This window comes from Triplophysa dalaica, chromosome 6 (genome assembly GCF_015846415.1).
Source record: "Triplophysa dalaica isolate WHDGS20190420 chromosome 6, ASM1584641v1, whole genome shotgun sequence".
Lineage (NCBI taxonomy): Eukaryota > Metazoa > Chordata > Actinopteri > Cypriniformes > Nemacheilidae > Triplophysa > Triplophysa dalaica.
The window spans coordinates 1,289,183-1,314,748 of record NC_079547.1 but is presented as its reverse complement, the minus strand read 5'-3'; the positions used below and the strand labels follow the sequence as shown (position 1 = coordinate 1,314,748).

The following is a 25,566-nucleotide window of genomic DNA, read 5'->3' as shown; positions in this document are numbered from 1 at the left end:
CCGGCATTTTAGTCTCATCGGTTGTTTTCTCATCAGCTGTGTCCTCTGCACTGTTAGGATGACTTTCTTTTGGGTCATGAGCTAGTTTGACTTCAATTTGGACTGCAGAATTGTTTCTCATGTTTTCAGGTGAGTTGTCATATTTCTTTGTCGACCAAAGTTCCTTGTGGGGTCTTTCTCCAAACCCTTCATCATAGTTGCCTTTAGACTTGAAAAGTTGTTTGTAGTGTGGCTTGCAGTACATTCGTCCATGGAGAGAAGCGTAGGTTCCAAGGCTGAAGAGAAACAAACACGCATGAATTATCGTTTTCTTATATTTAATCATTTTAGATGACATTATTTATTCCTATATATGTGTCAATCAAGTTTAATGACCACTTATCATGTGGTGCGACCATTAATATCAATAGTTGTATTAAATTAAAAATAAAATATATAATTTTTTGTGGCTGACATATGAATCTCTGATATAGTATGCGTAAGTGAATGGTATTTTGTTTATATTTATATCAGTTGTATGTGATTTTCAGGAAAAAACGTTAATTTGATCACCTATTCGTTGAGGGGCAGGAGTATTTTACAAAATTTGTAACCCCTTTTGAATTACATTAAAACAGTGCCACACGATTTGATTTGATGTGGGTCGATTTCCTAATTGTGTAGTCTGTCAAATACTGTATATTATACTCCGATCTTCATTTAGCATCTCCCCCCCCCGTTTTTATTTTATTTTGTCTATTTTATGTTATTTTTTTCTTTGTTTATGTTTATGTTTTCTGTGTTTGTTTGATGGTTAATGTTATATTTGAAAAAGCTTAATACAATTATATATATTTAAAAAAAGGTACAAATATATGAGATGGTTACATACCAAAACTCATAGAAATTCAAATACTTTGTTTCTAAACACGTTAAATACGAAAGATTTGTAAGCATGTCAAGTAAATTCATTAACTTTAGAATAAATCACATGATGAATAATACTTAAATCATAAATCAATAATACAGTTTTTTGCATTAATGTGTACACCACATTCTTAATGTTTGAATGACTGCAGTATATATTATTATTGATTTTGGATTTTGGAAATCCTTTCTCGTCATTGACCCATATAACGGATGCTTGTAAAGTTTGGTAAAAGGAAATCAAATGTAAGGTTGAGATTTATTTATCGATTTTGATTCATGTTAATTAATGTAGTTTTTAACCTGACTTAAACTTTTTTTGACATTCTATTCTGTTTCTGCATGTCTTTACCTTAGCTTGCTGCTGCAGTGGGCACATCTAAAACAGCTTTTATGGAAGTTTTGCTTGTCGGCTATGAGAGACTCCATGGGGTACACCCTCATCCGACATACCCGACACAGTTCGGACTCTGGCACCCGTATTTTCTGTCGGAGAACAAGAGATTGGCATCAAGAAATGAGAGGAAAAACACATAAAAAGTTTAACTCGAAAGACAAACTCCAAAAGAGGGTTATACACACCAGGCAGAGTAAAGAGCAGAGTGAATAAAAGAATACAGAAAAAGAAAGCGAATATCTGTTAGTAAAGGTGTTAAAAACATTCACTTACATGCATTTGTTACCCTGCATATGAAAACCCAACTAAAGTTATTTTTTGTGCCTTCATAAAACTATTCTACATAATTTAAAGAACATATTCTGAAATATGATCTTGATATTTTAAGACAGAGTAAAGCCATGTCAAACATTTTAATCATGTTGAAACTAATAGTTAAAATCAAACTTAGATGCTCATAATTAGATTTGGAGACTTCAGCTGGGTTTTCACAGATAGGGTCACATTTATTTGCACTACAAACACAAATGGGAACATCTCGACCTCATCTCAACCTACAAAACCTGAGGGAAATTCGTTCGATGGATGGATATCCATTATTTTTGCGATAAACTCAAAATTGGATCAAAACAAAACTTCAGGCGCAAGGAACGATTATTTTCAAGCTCACACACACCATTACTGTATTAGTCTTCATTCTCTCGGTAACCTCTCCATGCTCATCCATGTTTACCGGTTACAACAGTCTGATGATGATGTGAAACCGTCTGTGATCTGTGCTCTTCAGACACACTGAAACCCAAGTTCTTGAAAACATTTTCACTCTCCGCCCATGTCTGCTGGAAGCTCTTGAGTAAATCTTCTGCAGACGCCTCAGCAGGAACGTCCAGGCCTGGAAATTGCCCTCTCACGACATCTGCGTAGGTTGGCGGATCCCCACGGGTTGTCACATTGTGAGAGTGGGAGGTCATCTCGCTCTTTGAGCCCGTTACGGTGTTTCCAAACTCATCAACAGTAGAGAAGTGCTCCGTTACAGATCTAGTTTCAGACAAGCCTGTTGGTGCAACAGATTCTTCTTGACTTTCAAGATTCTTTTTCTCCTCCCTCAGGTACTGGTGTGCTTGCTCACCCATTTCAAAGACGTTTTTGAGGGCCTTAATATCAAAGCTAGGTATATCCTCCACCACGGTTGGCTTTTTCTCAGTCTCTGCATCTTCCGTGTCACTTTCAAGTCTTTCTGGAATAACAACAGGGTCCCTCCGAACATAAACCTTAGGCTGGGGAGACTCAAACTTGTTGACAAGCCTGGACAGGTCAACTTTGGGCAGTTCCTCAAACATCCTCTCATGAGAATCTACGGTCCTCTGGATCTCTAGCTCACTCCCATCCGCATCTGCTCCAAGACGCTCTGGGATGTCAATTGGATCCTTGCGTATATACATGCGGTTTACCTCCGCTTTCTGAGCTTCCTCAAAGAATTCACGCTTGTCTTTAACTGTCCACATGGAGTCCCCGTGAATTTCTGTGACATCCATGAGATCTGATTCCATCTGAGTATCAATGTTAATCTCTGAACGACTGGATGAACGAGACCCTTCAAAGTCCGTCTGAGCCTTCATCACGTGCTCAGGCAAAGGCATGGGCGGCGGGGTCATGCCTTGAGAAAGTTTGGCTGTTGTGTCTCGTAGTTTTGCCAGCTTCTCAGATCGACTCATTGTGGGGGAAGGTGTGGATTGATAGAGGCGTGTCGGTGTATCTGACCGACGAGGTGGAGGGGTTGCAGTGTTGAATGACCTGTGGGAGAGTGGGGGAGATGGAGTCACTCTGAACGGAGAGTCTGTCCTCTTGGCTGACTCAATGCAGATGAATGTTGGTGACGGTGTGCGCATTCTCAGCTCGGGTGGAATTTTAAGCTCTGTAGACTTTGAAACGCTCTGCTTTTCTGTCTTCTCCTCAGTTACTATCTTCTGAGTCAATATTTTTGCTGAGCCAATAGTGATTTTAGATATCTTTTGTGTGGCACCACCAACATTTTTTTTTTCCTGTGTTGGTTCAATCTTCGGCATCTCAGAAACAGACGAATGTTCCTCTAAAAAAACCTGTTTAGCCTGAGCAAGCTTCTCCACACGGGCAAGGACCTCTCTCATTGTCTGCTTGTTGTACTGAGTGCGGTTCATATGAGATTTCTCCTCAGGACCAACCAGCCAGTCAGGAATCATACTTACCATTGTCTGCACTGTTTTTGGGTTCATTTTACCAGTGGATCCTTGCAACTCTTTGATATAACTCAACAACTTGTGAATCTCTTCAGATTTCTGTGAGTGACAGCTTTCAGTTACTGTTACGCTATTGCTGGATACTTTTGATTCTGTAACTTCTGTTTTGTCATGTTCTTTTGACTGTATTGACTGTTTTATGGCTTCCTCTCTGCTTGGGGGCCGTGGTGGAGGCTTCACCTGCTTCTTGAACTGGAATTTACCTTTTTGTTGAGTGCTCTGGTGTTGAACTGTGCTCTGACTGACCGTCCTTTCTTCATGAATCTGGACATGTTCCTCTCTTTGATGGGATTTAATGACTGTCATCTGCTCTTGTCCATGATGTTCCTCCATAGACAGAGATGGTTGAACTGAATGCATCTCAACTGATGGTTTTGGTGCCGCAGGTGGTGGCTCCTTTATTGTCGCTTGTCTTTGTTTTTTCAGTTGGACCTCCATTTTGGTATCTTGTTTGGTTTGTCTGACTTCTTCCATTTTCTCAACTCTTACTTCAGTCTTTTCCACAGCACTGGTAGATTTTTGCTGAGAGATATCATGTGTTCCTGCCTCTGTGACAGTATGCTCACTCTGAACTGTGTCCTTCCCCTGCTCCTCATGAGACATCTTAAAAGTTTTTACCTTAAAGCTAGGGGTCACTTTTGGGATCTTTGTGGGTTGAGTGGGAACTTTCTTGACTTCTTGCGCCACACAGCTCTCCGTGCTCTTGATTTGTTGTGTTTTAGCAGAAACAGTAACCTGACTTTCTTTAGCCTGGACGACATCACACTGTATAGAGTGAGCTTTTATACTTACATCCTTCTCAGGAGCAGGGGCTGGATGGGTTTTAATTTGTAAGGAAGCTACAGACGATTCCTCTTTCTTATTTGAGCCAATACTCGATGATTCAGTGGTTGTTTTCTTACCAAGTTTCAGAAATGTAGGTCTGCTTATTTGCTTATCTACAGGTGGCATTTTCTTTGGGGGAGGCTGAGGACTTTTGGAGGGAGCAACCTTTTCTGCTGTATCTTTTGACAGCACTGCTGGCTTCTGATGAGGCTCAGGTGTGTTAGGTGGTTCTTGCTGTGTTTCAACAGTAGCACGAGACTGCTCAACTTTCTGTGTGCTTGACTCTACTTCAGCCTTCATTTCAATGACTTTGAAAGATGTTGTAGGCGGAGGTGAGGTAGGAGTACACGCCCCTTTACTATTTTCTGCTTCCTCTCTTTGTTTGCGGTATCTTTCCTCTGCCATCATGAGTGGTGTTTTAAATTTACTTGCATGAGGTCTTGGTTTTGGTGCCACAGGGTCAGGAGGTGGTGGGAGTTTTATGGGTGGTACGAATACCTTTTTAGGGCGTGGTGGTTCCTCAGTTACTGGTTGTGGCAAAGGTATCATTGATGACGGTTTAGTAAATTTAGGCAGTGGAGGCTCAATAATTTTTTCCAGTGCCTTTTGCTTGCTAATGTTCTCTGTAGTTTCAGTGACTGTTTTAAAAGAGGCTCTTTCACTCTGTTCTACCACTGATGGAGGAGCAGGAGGTGATGGTGGTGGTGGAGGTAGAGTTTGCTTTTTCTGCCATTTGAATTTTGCCGGCTCTGATTGTTTGGGTGGCTCTGGTTGTTTGGGAGGCCCTGGTTTGGGTATCTTGAATAAAGGTCGGCCTTTTGGCTTTCCAGGCTGAGTGACCGAACTGAGTTCTTGTTGGGATGGTGGAGGTGGGAGGAGGTCTTGGGGCGGTGGAGGTGGTGGAAAGAATTCAGTGTCTGCCTCTAGGATAGGGGGTGGAGGTGGTGGAGGGGGAAGGTCACTGTCCTGTCTCATGACCAGTTGAGGCCGTGGTAAGAGGGCTGGCTGGGCGTCACTTTCAGCCACTGGGGATGGAGGAGGAGGAAGAGAGAGCTCTGATTCAGATGGAGGTGGAGGAGAGGCTGGAGGAGGTGGAAAGTGAATCTCTGGCTGAGGCTTTGCTTTTTTTATCATTCCTTTGGGAATTAGATTACGGTTCACACTCTTAACATTTTGCTCTGATTTTACATTCTGGACGTTTTGCTTTTGGGTTACGCTGGTGTGTTGTTTTGTTATAGTTGTTTGAACCTGTGTGACTGTATTTGTCTCCTGTGTTTGTTTCATGCTAGTAGTAGCTTGTGATACCTTCTTCGATGCACACATTGCTGAAGACACAGCTGCGCTTTCTGATTTCTTCTCAATCTGGCCTCCAACATTCTTCTTCTTTATAAGCACTGGGCTGGGAGTGACGTGTTTTTGTTTGATGTGTTGCTCTTTTACATTCATTTCTTGAGAGACTTGAGAAGATTCAGAGTGACCCGTTGTAGTCATCTGTTTAGTAGCACAATGATGCTCTTCAGAAGAAGACTGACGTTCAGAGGAGCTAACCTCTAATGTTTTCTGCATGGTGCTCTGTGGCATGTTTTTCACTGGAGGCGGATTTGATGGCTTTTCCTCAGCATTCGGTTTAGCCGGGCATTCACGGGCTGCTTGTTGAGGAAGTACTGGATTCTTAACTTTGGCTTTCTTATGAGGATTTGTTTTTGTTTTATGGTTCGATTGATCTTTCTTCTTCATTAAGTATTTAATGGTACCCTGAACATCTCCCTTCACCACCTCTTCTTTGTCAATTTGTATTTGCTCCTGCTCATAGAGGCATTTGATGGAGGATTTTATGTCACCCTCTGCGCTTGGCCTCCTTTGCATACGCGGAGATGAGGCAGGCTCGAGTAAGAGCTGAATTGTACCTTTGACATCACCCTGTTCACTTACTTGATGCTGGAAGACCTTCTTTTCAATTGAAGCCTCTTGAAGACTAAGCAGAGCTGTCTGAATGTCACCTTTAACAATCTCCTCCTTCTCCACCTCTTTTACTGTTTGCTTCGCCTCTTCAAGAGATTTCAAGGTTCCTTTGATGTCACCAGGGACTAAATCTTCAATATTGACCTCCGTTTTTGTGTATCCTGATTTTTCAAGGGATTCTAATGCACCCCTAATGTCCCCAGGAACAATTTCTGGTTTTTCAATTTCTTTTAGTTGGTTTTGAGCCTCCTCAAGAAACTTAAGAGTTGTGCTGATGTCTCCTTTGACTACCTCCTCTTTTTCCATCACAACATGTTGGTTTACAGCTTGTGAGAGAGAGTCAAGGGCTGTTCTCAAGTCTCCTTTTACTATCTCCTCTTTATGTACATTATGCAGGGAAAGTACAGGCTCCATCATAAACACCTGAACTGTGTTATGAACATCACCTGGAACAATGTCATCTTCAGCGACAGTTCGTCCAATTGTCTGTTGGCTCCTTCTCAGAATCTGTTTTGTTTGTTCTACATCACCTCCAATAATGATTTCTTTCATTGTTTCCTTCATCTCATCAGCCCCCACCTGAAGTTGCCTGACGTAGTCCAATGCCCCAGACTCAATGCATGTAGAATAAAAACTGACATTTCCTCGTTCGGTTTCCCCCACGGTTATCTTAGAGGACTGGTCTTTACCAGAACTACCAAGCAACCTATGTAATGTTCCACGGATATTTCCTTTGATTATGTCCTCTTTCTCAACAATGCTGTCACTTTCTTTGTTTAGGAGTGAGTATATGGTCATTCTCACATCTCCTTTCTCATCTTCTTGAATCAGAATGCCACGTTTGGCAGATCCTTCCTGCTTCAGCAAGTTATTAAGAGCCTCTTGAATATCTCCTCTTATGATATCCTTTTCTTCCACATCACAACTTCTGTGTTGGTTAAAGAGCAGTTGGAGAGTTGAGTTGATGTTGCCTCTTTCCTCCATATCTATGGTGATTCCCCTTTCTGTTGTCTCACGTCTGTTGAGCAGGTTCATCATAATACTGTTCAAGTCCCCGTGTATGACCTCTTCTTTTTGGATCTCTGGGGCCTCTTGGTTTAGAAGTTTGTATTTAGCCATTCGGACATCTCCAATCTCATCAGCCTCAATCAGAATACCCTGTGAGTCAACCATTTTCTGAGAATAAAGCTCTTCTAAGGTTGTCTTGATGCTCTTACCCATGATCTCAGTTTTCTCCACACTGCCCTCGTTGAACTCGGTTAGGGGTGTGGTTTCAAACAACCATGTTGTGGTCTTCACATCTGCTCTTGGGATTTCTTCACGAGAAATGACAGTCTCTGTTCCATCCACTTCTTTGATACGATCAAGTGGTTCTTTTTCAAAGAGCCACACAGACTGCTTAACATCTCCTTTTATCACTTCCTCATGAGTCACCTTCTCCATCTCATCATACTCTGAACTTTCAGCACGGATCTTGTCAATGGTGTGAGTTTCAAACATCCATGTAGCACTTCTTACGTCTCCCCTCTGAATCTCACTTACACTCACAGTTCTCACACATTTCTTTGACAGGTTGTCCATTTCGAAACGCTGCGTGTTTGTTTTCACATCTCCTCCTTGGATGTCTTCAATCGTCTTGACGGTGACCTTCATATCCTCCATAATCTCATCTAGAGGTTGAGTCTCAAACCTCCACCTGGCTGTACTGACATCTCCCTTTTGGACGTCTTCCTCAGTGACAGCTTTGATGACATAAACCTCATCTGTTTTACTTATAGAGTCAAGAGGCTTTGTTTCAAATAACCATCTTGCCCCAACCACATCCCCTCTTAAAACCTCTTCTTTTGTGACTGTAGTGACTTCATGATAATGTCCTTCTTTGTCCCTGATAGCATACAGTGGTTGAGTTTCAAACATCATGGTGTAGTTTTTCACATCCCCTTTCTCGATCTCATTGTGCATGATGCTCTGGATTTGGCTGATTTCGGTATCAGATGCCTCCTGCTGAACTTTGTCCAATGAGTATGTCTCAAAAATGAAGCGACCTTTATCGACATTACCCCCCTGAATATCTGTTACTGTGCGTACTTCTTTGGATTCCTCTTGGTTTTCTCTGATGGAATCAATCGGCTGGTTTTCAAACATCCAGGCACAGTTCACCACATTTCCTTTCTGAATCTCCTCTGCTTGACGGGATTTCAGTTTCTGCATGGTCTCCTCTGATGTCGAGGTCATGATATCAGATGACTGCGTCTCAAAGATGTACTTCATCCTTGATACATCTCCAGAATGAACATCAATCTCAGTGATTCGCTTAAAGCCACCATGATCCTCATCATCTGTGATGTTTTCCAGGTTTTCGGTCTCAAATAGAAAACGGACCAGATGTACATCCTTGCCCTGTACATCTTCTTGTTTTACTGTGCAGGTTTTTATGATATTCTCGGATTCCTCCTTGATGCTGTCAAGAGTCTGAGTCTCAAAAAGCCATGTACATGTTTTAACGTCTCCTTTTTGAACGTCTGTGGTGCTGTCTGTCTTCGCCTCTGCTTTTTCGTACAACACATCCATTGGCTGGGTCTCGAACAACCATCTACATGTTTTGACGTCCCCCCTTTGGATTTCAATGCTTTCATTTTTTCTGTTGTCCTCTTCTTCTAAATTGCTGAAGTATTTCATTCCATCGAGTGGTTGGGTTTCAAAAAGCCATTTGGCAGTTTTGACGTCACCTGACTGGATTTCTTCTTTAGATATACCCTTTATTATCTGGAACTTAGTAATACTTTCATCAAACTGATCAATAGGACGGGTTTCAAACATCCATTTGCAGCTTCTCACATCGCCTTTGACAACTTCCTCTCTCCGTACAGTCTTGACCTCGTGGTAGTGCCCTGAGCTGTCCTGTACGGCATACAATGGAGCTGACTCAAAAAAGACTTTATTGGAGTTCACTGACCCACAAGTGACCCCCTCCACCTGAATCTTCTGTGCGTCTGTACACTTGCTCAGATCCATGGTCTCAAATATCTCCTTGTAATTTGTGACATCACCCTTTTCAAGTTCCTCTAGGTTAACAGTCCGTGTGACCACTTTCTTCTCATCTCTAATCTGCTCAAGAGGTTTGCTTTCAAACAACCACCTCTGGTGTCTCACATCGCCTTTCTCTTCCTCTGATGCGGTCATCTTTTTTAGCTTACCAACTTCTAGTAACTCTTTCAGGTTCTCCATTGGCACCGTTTCGAACAAGTGCCTTGCAGAGGTAACATCACCACCCATAATGTCTTCCTGCTCCACTGGTCTTGCATTGGTATCGTCTTTAAGTTTATCCATTGGCTGCGTTTCGAAGGTCATGCAGTGTCTCCTCACGTCTGCACCTAGGATCTCCTCTCTTTGAGTTTTTGTGCTTTCCCATTCTTCATCTTTGATTTGATCAAGAGTCCTTGTCTCAAACAGCCATCTTCCCTTGTTCACCCCACCCTGACTGTTTTCTTCTATGGAGACCCCACAAATTAACTTCACCTTGGTTGGATCTCGGTTGATCAGGTCCAGAGGTTGAGTTTCAAAGAGCCAGCGTGACGTCCTTACATCTCCTTTTTCAGTCTCTTCACGACGCACCTTGGTAATCTCTAGCATTTCACCGGAGTCACCACGAATAACACACATGGGGTGTGTCTCGAACATCTTGGTTGTCTTCTTTACCTCACCTTTAACCTCTTCAAGCTCTGACTTTAGTTGCAGGAAGTGACTTTCATCAAACGTTTCAGTATGGCCGAGTGAGTCCAGGTGTTGTGTTTCAAACAAGTACCTAGCAGTTTTCACATCTGCCCCTGCAATGTCTTTAGTATACATCACTTTTGTGTCTTGCTCATCCTCTTGGTAAATTCTATTGAGTGAGTCCATAGGCTGCGTCTCGAACAGCCACGCTGCAGTCTGGACATCTCCTCTTGCTAGCTCTGCTTGTTTTCCACTGCACTCTGTCGAGTCCATTTTGTCTGACCCTAGTGCATCAATGGGCTGCGTTTCAAACATCCACGTGGTATACTTCACATCTTTTCCAGCAATTATTTCTTGTTGGGCAATGTTCTTCCCTTCATCCTCATCTGGTGTACTATCTTTAATAGCATCCAGCGGTTTGTTTTCAAACATCCAGCGCATTGACTGCACCTCGCCTCTCAGTATTTCATCCCACTCCAGATACTCTCTCTCTGGGCTTATGCACTTGCCAGGACTGTTGCTGCCGCTGTTCTCAAAAACATAGCGTGCTTGCTGAACGTCTTTGCTCACCTCTTCATCACTGTCCACGTAGGTGTGCTCCCTTTCTGTCACCTCAGTGAAGAAGTCTCGCTCCAGGTTTTTACGTACTTCAGGGTGTATGTGTTTGTAGAGACGTTTGAGCTCGTAGAGGTTCCTCTGCTTGGAGTACTCTTCTTTGTTGACTGCATATTTAGCTGAAGTAGACTGATCTGTTGGTTTTGGAGAAGGACATCGTCCTGGAACTTGAGAAGGAACTTGATAGTGATGCATGGGAGATTCTGTCTGATGGAATTGCTCGACTGACTCATATTGGGATGAAGCCACAGAAGAGGAGGCGGCCTCTTGCTTTGTTTTAGTGATGGCCATCGTCTCATAGCTACCTGTGGCAGCGCTTTTTGAAGACACATTTACTGGGGCCCATGGAAACTGGTTGTAATCAACATCAATCTTTTTGTTAAAAGGAAAGATAAGCATAATGTTTGATCAGCATTTTATCATCTGCTTCATTTTAATAACTTCATATTCAACGTCATTAAATAAGCAGAGAGAAACAGTGTGGAAAAAAGACAGATGCATGAATAGGACAGGTAAAATATTGTAACCTGTGTTAGCGAAGATGGACAACTTTCCGTGGATGTAGAGGACTTCACATATTTTTATATAATGGTCGTTTTAACCTTAGAGAGTATTCACTGTAAAAAGAGCTGGGAAGTTTTTGACCCATGCTGGGTAAATCCTGGACCGAACACACTGCTGGGTTCAAATTTCCCAACGCTGGGCTATTTTACCCCAGTTTCTGGGTTGTCTTTACCCAACCATGAGTGAAAACAACTCAGCAGTTGGGTTGAAAAGCCCAGTTTTGGGTAATTTTTAACCCAGCAGTGTGTTCTGTCCAATATATACCAAGGGGCAAAAACAACCCAGCACTTTTTAGAGTGTTGGATTCTATCGACAAATGTCCATAAATCCATAAAAACGTTACTATGCTTAGAATACTGAACTATTACCTTGATGTGTTTGGGTGGACTGGCCTCTTCAATACTTTTCTCATGCTGCTGTTTCAGAGCTTGAGTGGAAACATTTGGCAAATTCTCTTCTCCAAGCACCATTACTGTTAAAGAACAGAACGGGGAGAAAACCATTTATATTAAAGACCTGTGAGACCGGTTTCTTATCATGACACATGGTTGGGAACGTGAACGCTACCTTTTTCATCATAATGATCCCCAAAACTGGAGGCCACGCTCTGATGAACTTTCTGGTCTAGAGAAACCTAATCACAACACACCATTACTCAAACCTTGTCTTTTACATAAATGGGCTCCAAAGCTGTGTGCACATCTGGGTGTGTGTGTGTACCTGAGCATTTCCCGAACTGCTTTCTTTAACACTGCTTCTTACTGTCACCTCTGATGAGCTCACCACCTCCTGTTAAAATGGAAACACCCATTATTAATCTCAAAGCACTGCTGATAAGATACCGTTATCATCAGCATGACGCTGCCTAATGCCTCGTGATAGGAACATTAAACACTGTGGTTATCCATCTGCGTTGACTGTACTCTTGAGGTCAACTAAAGGATTTCTTGGACAAATGTTTTCTGTGAATGTGTTTGTGTACCTGTCTCTGCTGGTAGTGGAATTGTGTAACCGTGCTTTGGGAAGCAGAGGAGGAGCTGAACTCTTGGCTTTCAAACTGTTTCTTTACGCTGGCCAGTCCACCGGGCAGAGAGCACTGCTCAGAGCTGTCCATGACCTGAGAACACATGATAACACACACAAACGTTAGGGGAAATATAAAATCTCGCTGTCCCTCCCAACAGGTAATGTGACATGACCGTGTGGTGTATGCGTGTTCATGCGATGGTCTCCTACCACAGACGGACTTCTTTCTTCTTTAGTAATGGCAGCTTGGTACAGAGCCAGTCTCTGCTTGAGAGGAACAGTTTCAAGTTCAGCGTTTGTGTCTCCTGATGGTGAAACACCTGCGCTGCTCGCAGCTGAAACCCACACACAAATTCAGGTTACTACATGAGACAAGTCTTCTCCATGACAAAAGACAGATTAGAGATGCCATCATAGCTCAGAATATCAGGAGTAAATTTAGTCAAACTGGCAACAGGTATGTGTTGTGCCGGCTAATGCTTTCTCGCTCTCTCTTTCTATAAATGGATCAGCAGGCGAGAGACGGGATGAGAAATGATGTCATACAACATACAGTACATGTTTTAGACATCAATCACTGTCTGTTTTCAAAATATGAAAGCCATCACCACCTCTACACACAATTTATTGTCTCTTCAACACAATTTACATATTAAAATGTGTCGTTTTTGCACCATTAGTGTAATTAAATGGAATTCCAAAAACAAATTTTAAATTGTCTACCATTGTCTGGACAAACAGATAGTCCTGCCCAAAACTCAATGTATAATGTCATAATATAATATAATACAAATTTGTAATCATGTAAAATTTTATTGTTGATGTATGTTATTGTTATAAGTTATGTACGTAACAATAGTAACAATAATATACAATTATAATATATAGAGTTGTTCTTATTCGCTTGTAATACTTTGCATGTATTCTAAGTCAAATATATAAAATATAAATGATCAAATGTATGCATAGAGATCTTCCTTCAAATAGCTGAAATCAATGAAAAGGTCAAGATTCATCATTTCAATGATTTACAAATGAAAGCATTCCAGAGCACCTTGAATTTCTGAATGTTTGATGTTCTTCTGTGTTTGAACATGCGAATTCTGCGCATCACAGCTAAAGTCAAGAGTGAGTATAGAGGATGCATTTCAATCCTGATGATCTCATGCACCCGCTTGTCATGCGCCCACATAGCTTTTATTGCCTCAGTAAAGCATGACCGTATCACCGTGTCACCGTGATATGTTCTCGAACCGTTAATTTTAGCAGAGCAGTTATTCAGAGCATGCCAGTGTAAAGCTAACCCAGCAGAGAGAGATAGAGAGAGAGATGATTCAGATCCAGAATATACACGCTGCTGAACAGACACTTAACACCTGAGGGTCTATGGTGTTTTATACATAAAGAGATGTGGAGACAGAGGGATCACACACTCGTTTATCTTGACAGGAAGAGCAAAACATCAGGTGTGAAGATGGAGAAGCGGCTCAATCCCAAATATCTCTAATAATCTAGAAGTGCCCGGGCGGGCAGAGATTCAGACTCCCGCACATCACCACCAAGAGACTTAACCGGGAGAGCAATTAAAGAAGACTTATTTTAAACCAAGCTTCAGATTTCAGAATGGGTGACACATAAAGAAAGTTAAAGAGAGAGAGAAAAGCCAGGAAGAGTGACTACAATTCAAAGCTGATAACTTAGCAGCCCTCGTTAGTTTTACAAAAGTACAAAACACTTGTAACAGACACTTTAGAAAAATAAACCATCAAATAATATTTTTCCACCGCATTTATTATAAATTTGCGGTCTCTTCTGTAATTGTATATTGTTACAATTAGACAGCTATTACACGCTTAAAAATAAAGGTTCCTAAAGGGTTCTCTGTTGGCAGGATGGTTCCTTATCATTAATTCCCCCATTTGTGGTTGTATACCTGTTTATGACTTTCTTCTTAAGTAGAACACAAAGGAAGACATTTTGAGAAATGTTCATACATCGGAAGTCAAGTGTTGAGTGTTGTATGATTACAACATTCTTCAAAATATCTTCCTTTGTGTTCTGTAGAAGAAAGAAAGTCGTACAGGTTTGGTATGACACGAGGATAACTAAATGATGAAAGAAATCATTTTTGGGGGAACCTTTTAACATCATTCACCTTTCTATAGCCAAAACAGCTCATTGCAAAAAAAAACAGTATCTGAGAGGTTCTTCGGGGAACCAAATATGGTCCTTCTATGGCACCACTATGAAGAACCTTTAACTTGAACGTACCGTCTTCATATGACAGGTTGTGGATTCGATTCTCAGGTAACACACAAACTGACAAAAACATATAGCTTGTAAGTCGCTTTGGATAAAAGCGTCTGCTAAGTGAATAAATGTATATGTAAATATGAAAACGCTCTCGTATACATTGATTTTATGCTATTTGTCCACATGTGTGAGCACATTATGTCAGTAGGCCTGAAATATTCTAGACTCCGGTCAGTGGAATGCAACAGTATCTTACAAGCTAAATTCAGAAAGTCCGCTCTTACAGACTCTATTCTGAGAGCGCTCGTGAAGTGAACTGACATGTACGATCCTCACTGCCTTACAGCAACCACAATGCACATGGAGAAAAAGGTTTTACACGCCAAAAAAAAGAGACTAGAGTTCAGTTCTTGCTTTGATGAAATAAACAGTCAACAAGTAAAATAGATAATCGAACCTCCCCAAAAAAGCCACACAGTTAAAGAAAGTGAAATCATTTAGATCTGACTCAATGATGTAGCAATACTCCATGTGTAAGCTTCATGTATTTTAAAGAGCGCTCTTCAACACGTGCGTCACTGCCGGCGCACACTTTAAACCTTTAATCACGGCTAAATGACAAAAGATCACCAAGAATCAATACTTCTGTGATCACTCTCAAGACAATTATTATACCAACGCACTTTCAGAATAGATCTCATCTTCCGCCATCTCACCGTAAACTCCAGTACTCACCTACAGAGCTGTGACGTGACTGAAGTGTCACCTGGACAATCCTGATCCCACCTGGAGATCTCCAGACACCCAGCGTCCGCGTGTGAAAGTGTGTGTGTGTATGGAGACCAGCTCCAGTCTAGCGTCGGCTTTAGTTTAGAGTGATGGAGGACAGAGACAGCTGCTTGTATTTCAGAGGCCCCACCATTACACCCCCCCACACCTGCCCCCCTCCTCCTGACCAGATCCTCAGTCTGCGAGGCCTTTTTTTAGATAAGCTACTAAACATGCCCTTAACCTGATGCCACAGACAGACAGAATGACAGACAGACACGCAGAGGGAGAGAGGCACCTTAGTGTCTGTGACTGAGAGTTAAGGGTCAGTCACCCTTGGCTTTCAAATAAACGAACCAACAAATCCATTTCATGTAGTTACATAATGTTAATGACCACGAACCGTAGGAAAGATCTCGTTAACGTAAAGAAAACAATTACATAAAATCCAGACGCAAATGCTCAAGTCTTGTGGTCCGATGAATCTGAGAATTTTTTCATGTTTTTACAGGTATAACTTTAATTGATTTGCTTATAGTCAAAATGTCTCATGTACAGCTGCTTTGTAACAATGAAAATTGTAAAAAACGTTATATAAATAAAGTTGAGTTGAGAAATAAAGCCCAGATGTGCTAAGACACCAACATCCAAAATGTAAGGATGAACAAGAAAATGATTTGAACTACACTGTCCACATATTGCTGGATGTCTTTTTTTGTCTTCTAGAAACATCTGAACATCAGCGAGCGATTTCACCTCGACGTTGAGTGAGCTGGTGTTTGGGTAAGAAATTAATCTGAGCTTGAGTCACCAGATATTTAATCTTACTGTAGTGAATTTAATGTCAATTCAGTATATATTTCTAAACAATTTATTCTTGACACAGATATTAACAGCCGCATGTCATCATCGATCAAGACAAAAATCTATAATAGATTTTTTAAAACAACATTTGGATCATTTAATAATTTGAAATATATTCTAGATATGCACGTTTTTCTATGTTGATCTGATTTTTTTAGACAACAGCTGCAATTGTTTAAATTTCGTAATTTGTGTATGTTTACTTAAACTGGCGGCACACATTGTTTATATGGTTAAGAAGCACAGAAAAGGCCCAAATGCTCCTTCCTTGAAAAGTTAAGAATTTTAATCAGTTTTTTAAATCAAAAATATTTTAAAGTACTAAAGTCTTCTTTAAATCTAAACATCTTAAATGTAGTTTGCCTCTATTAAATACATTCAGGAAAGAGAACGCAATTGCAAGCACTTTTAATTCATCACTCATTGTCAGAGGATAATCATACGTGTGCGTGCACTTGTATATGTGTGAACGCTCTTAAACAAATCTGTCTATTTAAAAGATGAGATGATTTACAGAAAGAAAGATGGATAACCAGACAACAGGGAGAGACAACAGATACTGACCATACACACAAATCAACTCACCTGTCAGACAAACATATTGAATTACACAGGCCACACGCACACACACACATATGCACACACACATGCACACACACATGTACACCCACACATAGACATGTGCGCACACACAAGTGCACACACACACACACACACACACACACACACGCACACACACACAATATTTAATTTGAAAAGATGAGAAATCCACATCTCATCCACAACTAAAACTGCGTGCATCCGTTTTAAGTCATCCCATTCCATCTTTTGAGAACTTCTTTTGGTGTTCAGTTCTACAGCTGTTAAATCATATTTTACAGTGAAAAATAAACTGATAACTAACACACAGGGCTAACTTTCTTCAACAGGCCTGATTTACTGTAGCATTAAAGTCAAACTATACTTACAGTCACCAAAGTTTGAATCCAGAGTCGACATCTCTTCCACTGCACCAATAAATGTGTCTGTAACTCTCCCGCTGGACAAGCATGAGCCTCTCACTTCCTAAAGAGAGAGAGAGAGAGAGAGAGAGAGGTGGTAAGAGAACTCTTCTCATCCGTGTATCATTTGCATTTAACAGAGATCCAATAGATATATGGAAGAAAAGTGCAGAGAGGAGAACAGAGGTGGTCTGTTACATTTGTGTGTTTGTTTAGTCTATTTATCATTAACAGTTCATCTATCAGCAAGATTCTGAGTTACATAAGTGAGACTTCACCTGAGGCTTAAACACTGTCAAAAAGTCAATATAAATGCCCTTGAACGAGGAACACGAATGAGGAAGAAGAATAACAACACATGAATTAACAAACCCCAAAAAGCATAATAACAGACAACATGAACTTCCTCAAACAATTGGAGACAAACAGTATTGTCTGCTCACGCAAGCAAATAAAACATACTATCAGCATACAAGTTCCTGTTCTGTTTGTAAAACACTTTATATTCAATGTGATATTTGCAGTAATCTGCTTTGTTCTGTGTGATTAAAAACCAGCCTAAACATACTGAGACATCACCAGCAGATGTCACTGTTCCGTCCAGTGTTTGTTGAAGTCGAACAGAATCAAACCTCAGGAGTGACATACAGTCTCCCAAAGGCAGAGAGAATATGTGAACATCTTTGAAGGGTAAAACAGGTTTAAAACATGCATATTGTGTTGTTTGAATATGAATATGAAAGATGATTATGAAGTGGTTTTCAATCTATAAACATTGCTTTGTTGTGGTTGTTGGTTTGAATCCTTTGTTCCGTTTTAATTGCCTATTAAAAAAAAGATAAAATTTTAACTTGAAATTTGGGAGAAATGTTGTAACAAAAATGATAATTTACCTAAACATAATAATACATTCAAAAATATTTTGGAGTGGTCTTTTATTTTATTCAGCCGCTGTATATCTACTTTGCATATTTACAGTAATGTGTGTGTGTTATTACTGTAACCAACATTTGCTTATTACTGTATTTGCATGTTGTTGTGTTTTCTTCCCTAAAAAGCATCAGCCTTCATAAACAAATACACTACAACAAAAGAGTAATCACCTCCGTCTGTTTTGTGTCACAAAAATCATTTGCAAATCAAATCATCCACAAACTTCTCCTCCATATCACTCATGAAGCTGTTACAAACATCAGCAAAGACATCATTACTCTCCTACACATGTCTATACACACACACACACTGAACGTGTCCTGTTGTGCCATATTCCACTCGCACGCGCACACGCACACACACACACACACACACACACGTACTCACACACACGCACACATGCGCACGCATGGACATGCACTCACACTCTGACACGCACACACACACTGACACTCACATGCACACATGCACTCACACACATTCGCACACACACGCGCACACACACGCGCACACAGACTCGCACACAATCACATTGACAGGCACACACACACACACACTGACAAGCACACGCACATACACGCACTCACACAGAGTCGCACACATTCACATGAACCGACATGCACACACACGCACACACACTCACACAGACTCACACACTGATACTCACACAGTGTCATACACATTCACACACACTCACACACACTGACATGCACACACACTGACACACACACACTGACACTAACATGCATACATGCACTCACACACATTGGCACATGCACTAACACACACTGACATGCACACACACTCACATAGACTCACACACACACAATGACACTCACACAGAGTCGCACACATTCACACGCACTCAAAGACACTTACATGCACACTCACACACTCACACACACACTGACACTCACACAGAGTCGCACACATTCACACGCACTCAAAGACACTTACATGCACACTCACATACATTAGCTTACACTAGCGCACACATAATCTGTCGATCTCTGAGGTCAAAGTTCATTCTGGTCAGCAGGGAACAGGTGGTTTCATTTACACGCTGACAGACCGAGTTTCACTTCATCAGAGCAAACAAATGAAAGACTAACTACTGTAAATGATTTCTAATAAACAGCCGTGTACAGCAGGTTCCTCTGTGATGACATTTACTGTAACGTTCACACAGTTTGGAATGATTTTGTTCCCTGTAAGATTAAAACAAACACACTTCAGCAGTTCAAATGTTACCCTGATAAATATTAAAAGAGGTGTGAGAGCACTTCACAAACTGACGTGACGTCATGACCCATTTCTGATCTGTGTCTAGAATTTATGTCTTTTTGTTTATAACGATCTAAACATGTTTAAAATCTCCAATAAAAATCCTTCTCTCCTAAATCGGTGTATCCCGGAGTTTGTCCTTATAAAGTCTGAAACAAAATGTACTGATGATGTCAGAGAGTAAAACATGATGATGACCACGATACCAAACCTCATTTGAATGACTATATTTACACGGTTTTTACAAGGTTCTCAAAAAAGATCATGTTTCTGCCATCACTGTAGTGCAAAAAACACATGGTATCATCATCATGCCATTGATAAAAAGTTTTTACTATGGTACATTTGTGTTTGTGTGTGCTGGAGGGGATTTCCTGTTTTTGTGCGGCCCACTGAGTGTCTCATTACTCTGCTGTCTCTGTGATAAGTGGACATATTTAAACATGAGTCACTGACCTGAAGTTAGAAAAACAAGACAGCGTGCCACCTCTCTCTCTCTCTCTCTCTCTCTCTCTCTCTCTCACTCACTCACTCACACAAACATCATACACAGCATTCTTCTTCTAAAAGATTGGGTTTATATTTTCTATAGAAAGAAAGAAAGATTTCTATTGTGTGTCAGAACGAGGCCACACACATTTCTCATCATAAATTGAAGATGGTGGTACTGTATGTTAATCCTCCACATGTACGAGATGACACGAGCACACATAGCGAACACCCTGTGACATCTATCGTCTGAATCTCTGAGTTATTGTCCTCAGGCCTTGAGCGTCAGTTTTTCTTTCTTCGCTCATTTGAACACTACAGACATCCAGAGAGAGTCACAAGGACCTGTTTTTAGCCGCACATTGCTCAGAGATAAAAGCGTGACATGACAGCATGTAATACTTTCTACACTTTTAGCTGTTACTGTGTTTGTTAGGTATATTTAGCACCGATGACCTGTCAGCCTGTTAAACTGAAAACTAAACTTAAGGAATGTTCTGGGTTCACAACATGATCGGCAGCACCCGTGGCATGTTGTCGACTACCGCACGCAAAAAACGACAGGATTTATCTCTCAGTTTGTGAAATCATAAATCACGTTTACAATAGAAGTCTGTATTAAACTGATAGTTCACCTAAAACTGAAAAGTCTGTCATCCTTTACTCACTCTCTTGTCATTTTAAACCTGTTTGACTTTCTTTCCTCCACAGAGCACTAAGAAGATATTTTGAAGAAAGTTGTTAATTGGCCCCCATTGGTTTTGTGTCTGTACTATAGAAGTGAACGGGGTCCAGTGCTGTTCGGGTACAAACTTTCTTCTTTTGTGTTCTGCGGCAGAAAGAAACTTTATCTTTGGGTGAACCATCACCTTAAAAACCTTCATCATCTCCATGTTGGTTCAAGCTGGTTTATGGTGGTTTGGTGGTGGTCTAGCTCAGTTCTTGCGCTATAAACGTTTGTTGAAATCCATTATACGGCGAACAAAAGTGCTTGTTTTGGTGAAATAGATAAAATGAAATTTCCTTAGAAAAGAAGGAATAAGGATACACTAAATTACAACACTAAAACTGCTTATATTATTTAATAAACAAGAGTCTGTTTTTAAAGATACACAGCATGGCTACAATGGTCCAGAGCCAAACCAACATAAACCTTCTAATGGTGTAAACGGTTTTCCACAAGAATGTTTTAAGTTTTTAACAACTTTTCTTTAAAGGCGAACATACTTATTTACTCCAAAGGAAACAAACAGCGTTATATTCTGGGAAACAAGATCTCTTAAACTAAACACGAATGAGAGTTTGTTTATAATGAGCTCACGTATCTAAACACAGTCAAACAATGATTCCCACATCTGCATTACTGATTTTTAAGACATGAGAGAAAACACTTTGAAAATAATCTGAGATTATCACCAGTACAGTGGTACTTTTACTTTGTCAACATTGTCTACAGAAAACTTGTATAAAATCAGAAATCAGTGCAGTTACCTTGAATAAGATCTCATACAGATCATCATATTACAGACATCTTCTGGACAGAATGTGCATCAACAGTGTTCGGTGTCTAAACCTTGGACGAACCCGACGTAAATCCAGCTTCACAACATATGACTCACTCTCTTCCAAAGTGTTTGAAGGATGACGATGAGAAAAATAAATGTTGAATCGTGTCATTCTCTCTGTATACTCAAACTGAGTAATAATGAATGAGAGAGAGAGAGAGAGAGAGAGAGAGAGAGAGAGCGAGAGAGAGAGAGAGAGAGAGAGAGAGAGGAGCATCTCTACGATGGGATCATAAAATATTAAAACTCCCCATGGAGTGTAGAGGTCATGTTTCCGGTAGACGTAATAGATGGATCTCTAGCATTCTCTCTCCTCATGATGTCTGTATCATGCCAACAATTAAGCACTTAATGAGGAACAGCAGTCAGTCATTGTGTTCCTCTCAACATCTCTCCAGCATCTGTTTCACTATCAGACCACATATACTGTCCATCACCGCAGAGATTACACAACAGTTTGTGTTCAGGCGGTACAGTACACTACGTCTGATGGAATTTCTCCACTTTTACAACATTGGAGTTTGGGTTCTATGCAACTGTTTGGCTTGCTAAATGGGAGACATAAATTACACATACAAATAATTACAAATCCTTGGCTATTTGAATAAAACAGGCAATATACAATACTTTTCTCAGTTAATAACGCAAAACATTTCATAGAATGTCCTTATGAAAATGAACCATGGTTTTATTATATACAAATCATGTTTTTTTTAATATTGCTTACAATTTTTATAATCCTGGTTTCATGACAAATACCATGGGTCAATTATGGTGGTTACAGCAATGGTTAAATTGGGTAAGGTTTATTGCAAACTTTCCATGGTTTTTATAAGTTTCTTTTTTTTTGTCCCATATCAATATAAGGTGGAAGTAAATTTGGTCAAGAAATTTGGTCAATACAGGTTTAATGTAAAAAAGGACTTGGTATTAAAACACCACAATTGCAAAATCTCTTGAAACCTACTAACAAAAAAATATTTTTGACACTGCGACGATTGCCAACCAGACCACAATTTTGGAAATGTTGTCCTGACAACAAAGCAAGCTGAAAAGTGAAAAAATGAAAGTGCACTGCGTGGTATTTTTCTGGAAATTCCTTCAAATAAATTACTAGAGCACAAGAAAGAAACACCACAAGAGTGAAAGCAGGACATGACCTGTCGGTTTCATTGGAAACCAGAAAACTGTTGAAAGACAGATTAAATGGACCTGAAATATGAAAATCAAATGAGAGGCAACAATTTTAGTTCTAACGTTGAATCATTATGAGATTGTAAGAGACCTAAAAGGGGAATATTTCCAAAACAAACTAGTTTTTCTTTACTGTACATCCCTGTTCTTAACTGGTCTTCCAGTCTGGTCAGACAAACAAACTATCTCATGCTGGTAAAGCTGTCACGTAAATAATACAACATTCGCTAAATAAATGTTTATATGTTGATCACCGAGAGTAGAATGATATTGCTCTGATGTTTCTCTTCTCAGGAGATTTAATGGAGCTTTTGGTTGTGTCTGTTAAAGTATCTGTTTCGTCTCAGATGTTTCTCCTGAAATTGCTCAGGAGAAATAAACAGAAACAAATGAGTGTAGTTGTGTAAACACATGAAGAGGATGGAGATGTGCAATCTACATTCATTTTAGAGGCAAAAAATCTTTACGTGGTGGGAAATGTTTGAGTTCATATTGAGATCTTCAACAATATTGACTTTTGACTGCAGACGAGACAAATCTGAGCTCAGATTGACGCATGGTTGACATCTCTTCTCAAACTCTGACCAGAGAGACATTTGTGAGATGTCTGGGTCTTTTTCTCAGGGGGAATAAATGAGAAGGACATATGAGACGTTTCAATTGCTCTCTATTTAACCTCACCAGACAGATGTTTTTACACTGCTCGCCTGCCCGCGCACACACACACACACACACACACACACACATTTTATCCACATGCAAATTATAGGGTTATTTATAAGAAAGCAAGTGATGTGGAAAAAGACCAAAAATACGTTTAAATAACATAGTGAAACATTGTGTGTGTGTTAGTCTAAGCATGTCAGGGATCTGTTTCCCACAAGTGTATTACCAGCAGCTTCTGTTGTTGGTGTGTAGTTTTGTTGTGCATTTGTGTGTGTGCTTATGCTCTCTCTCTCTCTCTGAGCTCAGAAGAATTGAATTTATTGGATTAAATCTTCCCGTGCAAAAAGCCAGCAAAACAAGAGCTCCCCAGCCTATTTTCCAAACTGACAACTATGAAAGTTTTTTTCCTCTCTTCTGCTCTCTAAATCCCACATCACTTAATCCGAAAATCACTTTTTTATAAATCATTATACTTATATATATATTATCTTCAAATTTTTCATCCTTCTCACTAGCCAGATTTCCAAGCCATCAGATAGTAACTGCCAAAACCAGGAGGGCTGATATTAAAATATGAAAGCAGTCTGAATTTTTTGGATCACATTAAAAACACCATTTCTGATATCATCCTTCATTATGTATAGGCTAAGAATTAGAATCTAATATACTTTAAAAGAAATGCAAAATGTATCAAATAAATAACATCACACAGGTTGAAGCCTACGATTTAAAAAAAATGAGGATGTTAATTTGTCATTTAAGTTTCAACATCTAAATTATTCAGATCAGATAAAAATAGTGTAAATTGCAAATCTGTGCAAGTTATCACTCAAGCACATCTGCACATGATAAACAGCATTAAGGTAAAGTTTGGCTCATGAATATTAATTAGGAAGATTTCAGCATCGGCTAATTAATATTCATGAGGGTGAGTATTCATTATATAGTGACTCAACATCGACCTGAAATATCCACTAACGGTAAAGTTATCCTTCGGACCAACCTGGCTTCTCACAAGCATATTTTTGTTTTTTATTCATTCATTCATTCATTTTTTTTCCTTTTCAATCATCAGAGTTCTGCAAGCCAAAGCTTAAACACCAAGACTTCCAAGTTCACAAATCAACCAGTATCACAAAAAAGTACTACACCCACACCAAAAGCCAACATTCATCTTTTTAGCAAGACATTCTGCCATTTTGCAGATTTGAGAAACTGAAAGTGCTCCCTTAAAAACAGCTAGCTGACGCCTCAAAACTGGAAAATTGGCTGGTTATGCAAACATATAATCAGTCCTCTTTTAAAAGGTCACTTCACATGTCACCCGTCTTCAAAACTATCTTTACATCTGCAATGTAACACAGCTCTAAAAGTGAAATACCAGTGAAATATATTTGGAAACAATTTGACGCTCGCAAATGTCAGTGATATCTAAACCAAATCAAAAGTGTTTTGTCAAGGTACATTTTATCACGATGTGTTCTCAACTCCACAACCTTGATGTTGCAATGCTGTGTTGAGCTACAGGCACACTTCTCATAAAGTTGAACAATTCAAAGACGACGTATTTATTGCCTCATTCTTTCTGTCCTTCTCTTTCATTCTGTTGTCATTCTCGAATCAGCATCCAGAAAAAAGACACGACCATTTCTCTTAATCAACAGAAAGACAGGACACACATCAACATCTGACAATTTGCCTGGTTTCCGTCGGCACCCTCCCGTTCTCTCGCTCTTCCGTTATTAGACTTACCACATGTTGCGGTGGAGGATTTTCAAACATTTGCTTCAGGCTGCTTAGTGGAATGTCAAACTTCTCAATGTGCTTGTTCTCCTCCAGGTCCTCTTTAGCGTCCGCGGGCCGCAGGACGAGAGACGTACGTGCGTCCTCTCCTCCTTTCAACACCTCGGGTCCATTTCCTGATTGAGTTTCCATTGTTCAGAAACCAGATATTCCAGCCTCCCCCACGAAAGCAGAGAGGACCACTACTGATAGAGTGGCCGGAGACGGTGACAGAGAGAGAGAGAGAGAGAGAGAGAGAGAGAGAGAGAGAGAGAGAGAGAGAGATGGGATGGGATGGGATGGATGTGAGTGCGTGGCACAGCTGTGCTGTCTGAGAGGCTGATCCAGACGGACAGCCTTGAAGGAGGAGGAAAAGACAGAAAAAAGTTCCCTGTGAACTTAAGCTATGACTTTCCTTCCAGTTAACACAGAAACACACACACACATAAAGTTTCAAAAGCATTGTAATCCAGTAAAACATA

The 25,566-nt window shown here is 40.3% G+C and overlaps 1 protein-coding gene across 2 annotated transcripts; it reads right to left on the bottom strand.

Annotated features, from left to right (window-relative positions):
- Positions 1 to 135: 135 nt before the first annotated feature.
- On the bottom strand, positions 136 to 25,566 carry xirp2a (xin actin binding repeat containing 2a). 2 transcript variants are annotated; one of them, XM_056750035.1, is made up of 10 exons: positions 25,055 to 25,566; positions 17,139 to 17,235; positions 12,496 to 12,620; positions 12,242 to 12,376; positions 11,980 to 12,048; positions 11,827 to 11,893; positions 11,628 to 11,731; positions 2,037 to 11,067; positions 1,259 to 1,392; positions 136 to 275 (listed from the first exon to the last, which is right to left on the bottom strand). In XM_056750035.1, the coding sequence occupies exons 1-9, from the start codon at positions 25,235 to 25,237 to the stop codon at positions 1,298 to 1,300; spliced, it is 9,906 nt and encodes a 3,301-aa protein (XP_056606013.1). In that variant the 5' UTR covers positions 25,238 to 25,566; the 3' UTR covers positions 136 to 275; positions 1,259 to 1,297. The 2 variants fall into 2 exon arrangements, with proteins under 2 accessions (XP_056606013.1, XP_056606014.1); XM_056750036.1 differs by lacking the exons at positions 17,139 to 17,235; positions 25,055 to 25,566 and adding an exon at positions 15,274 to 15,441.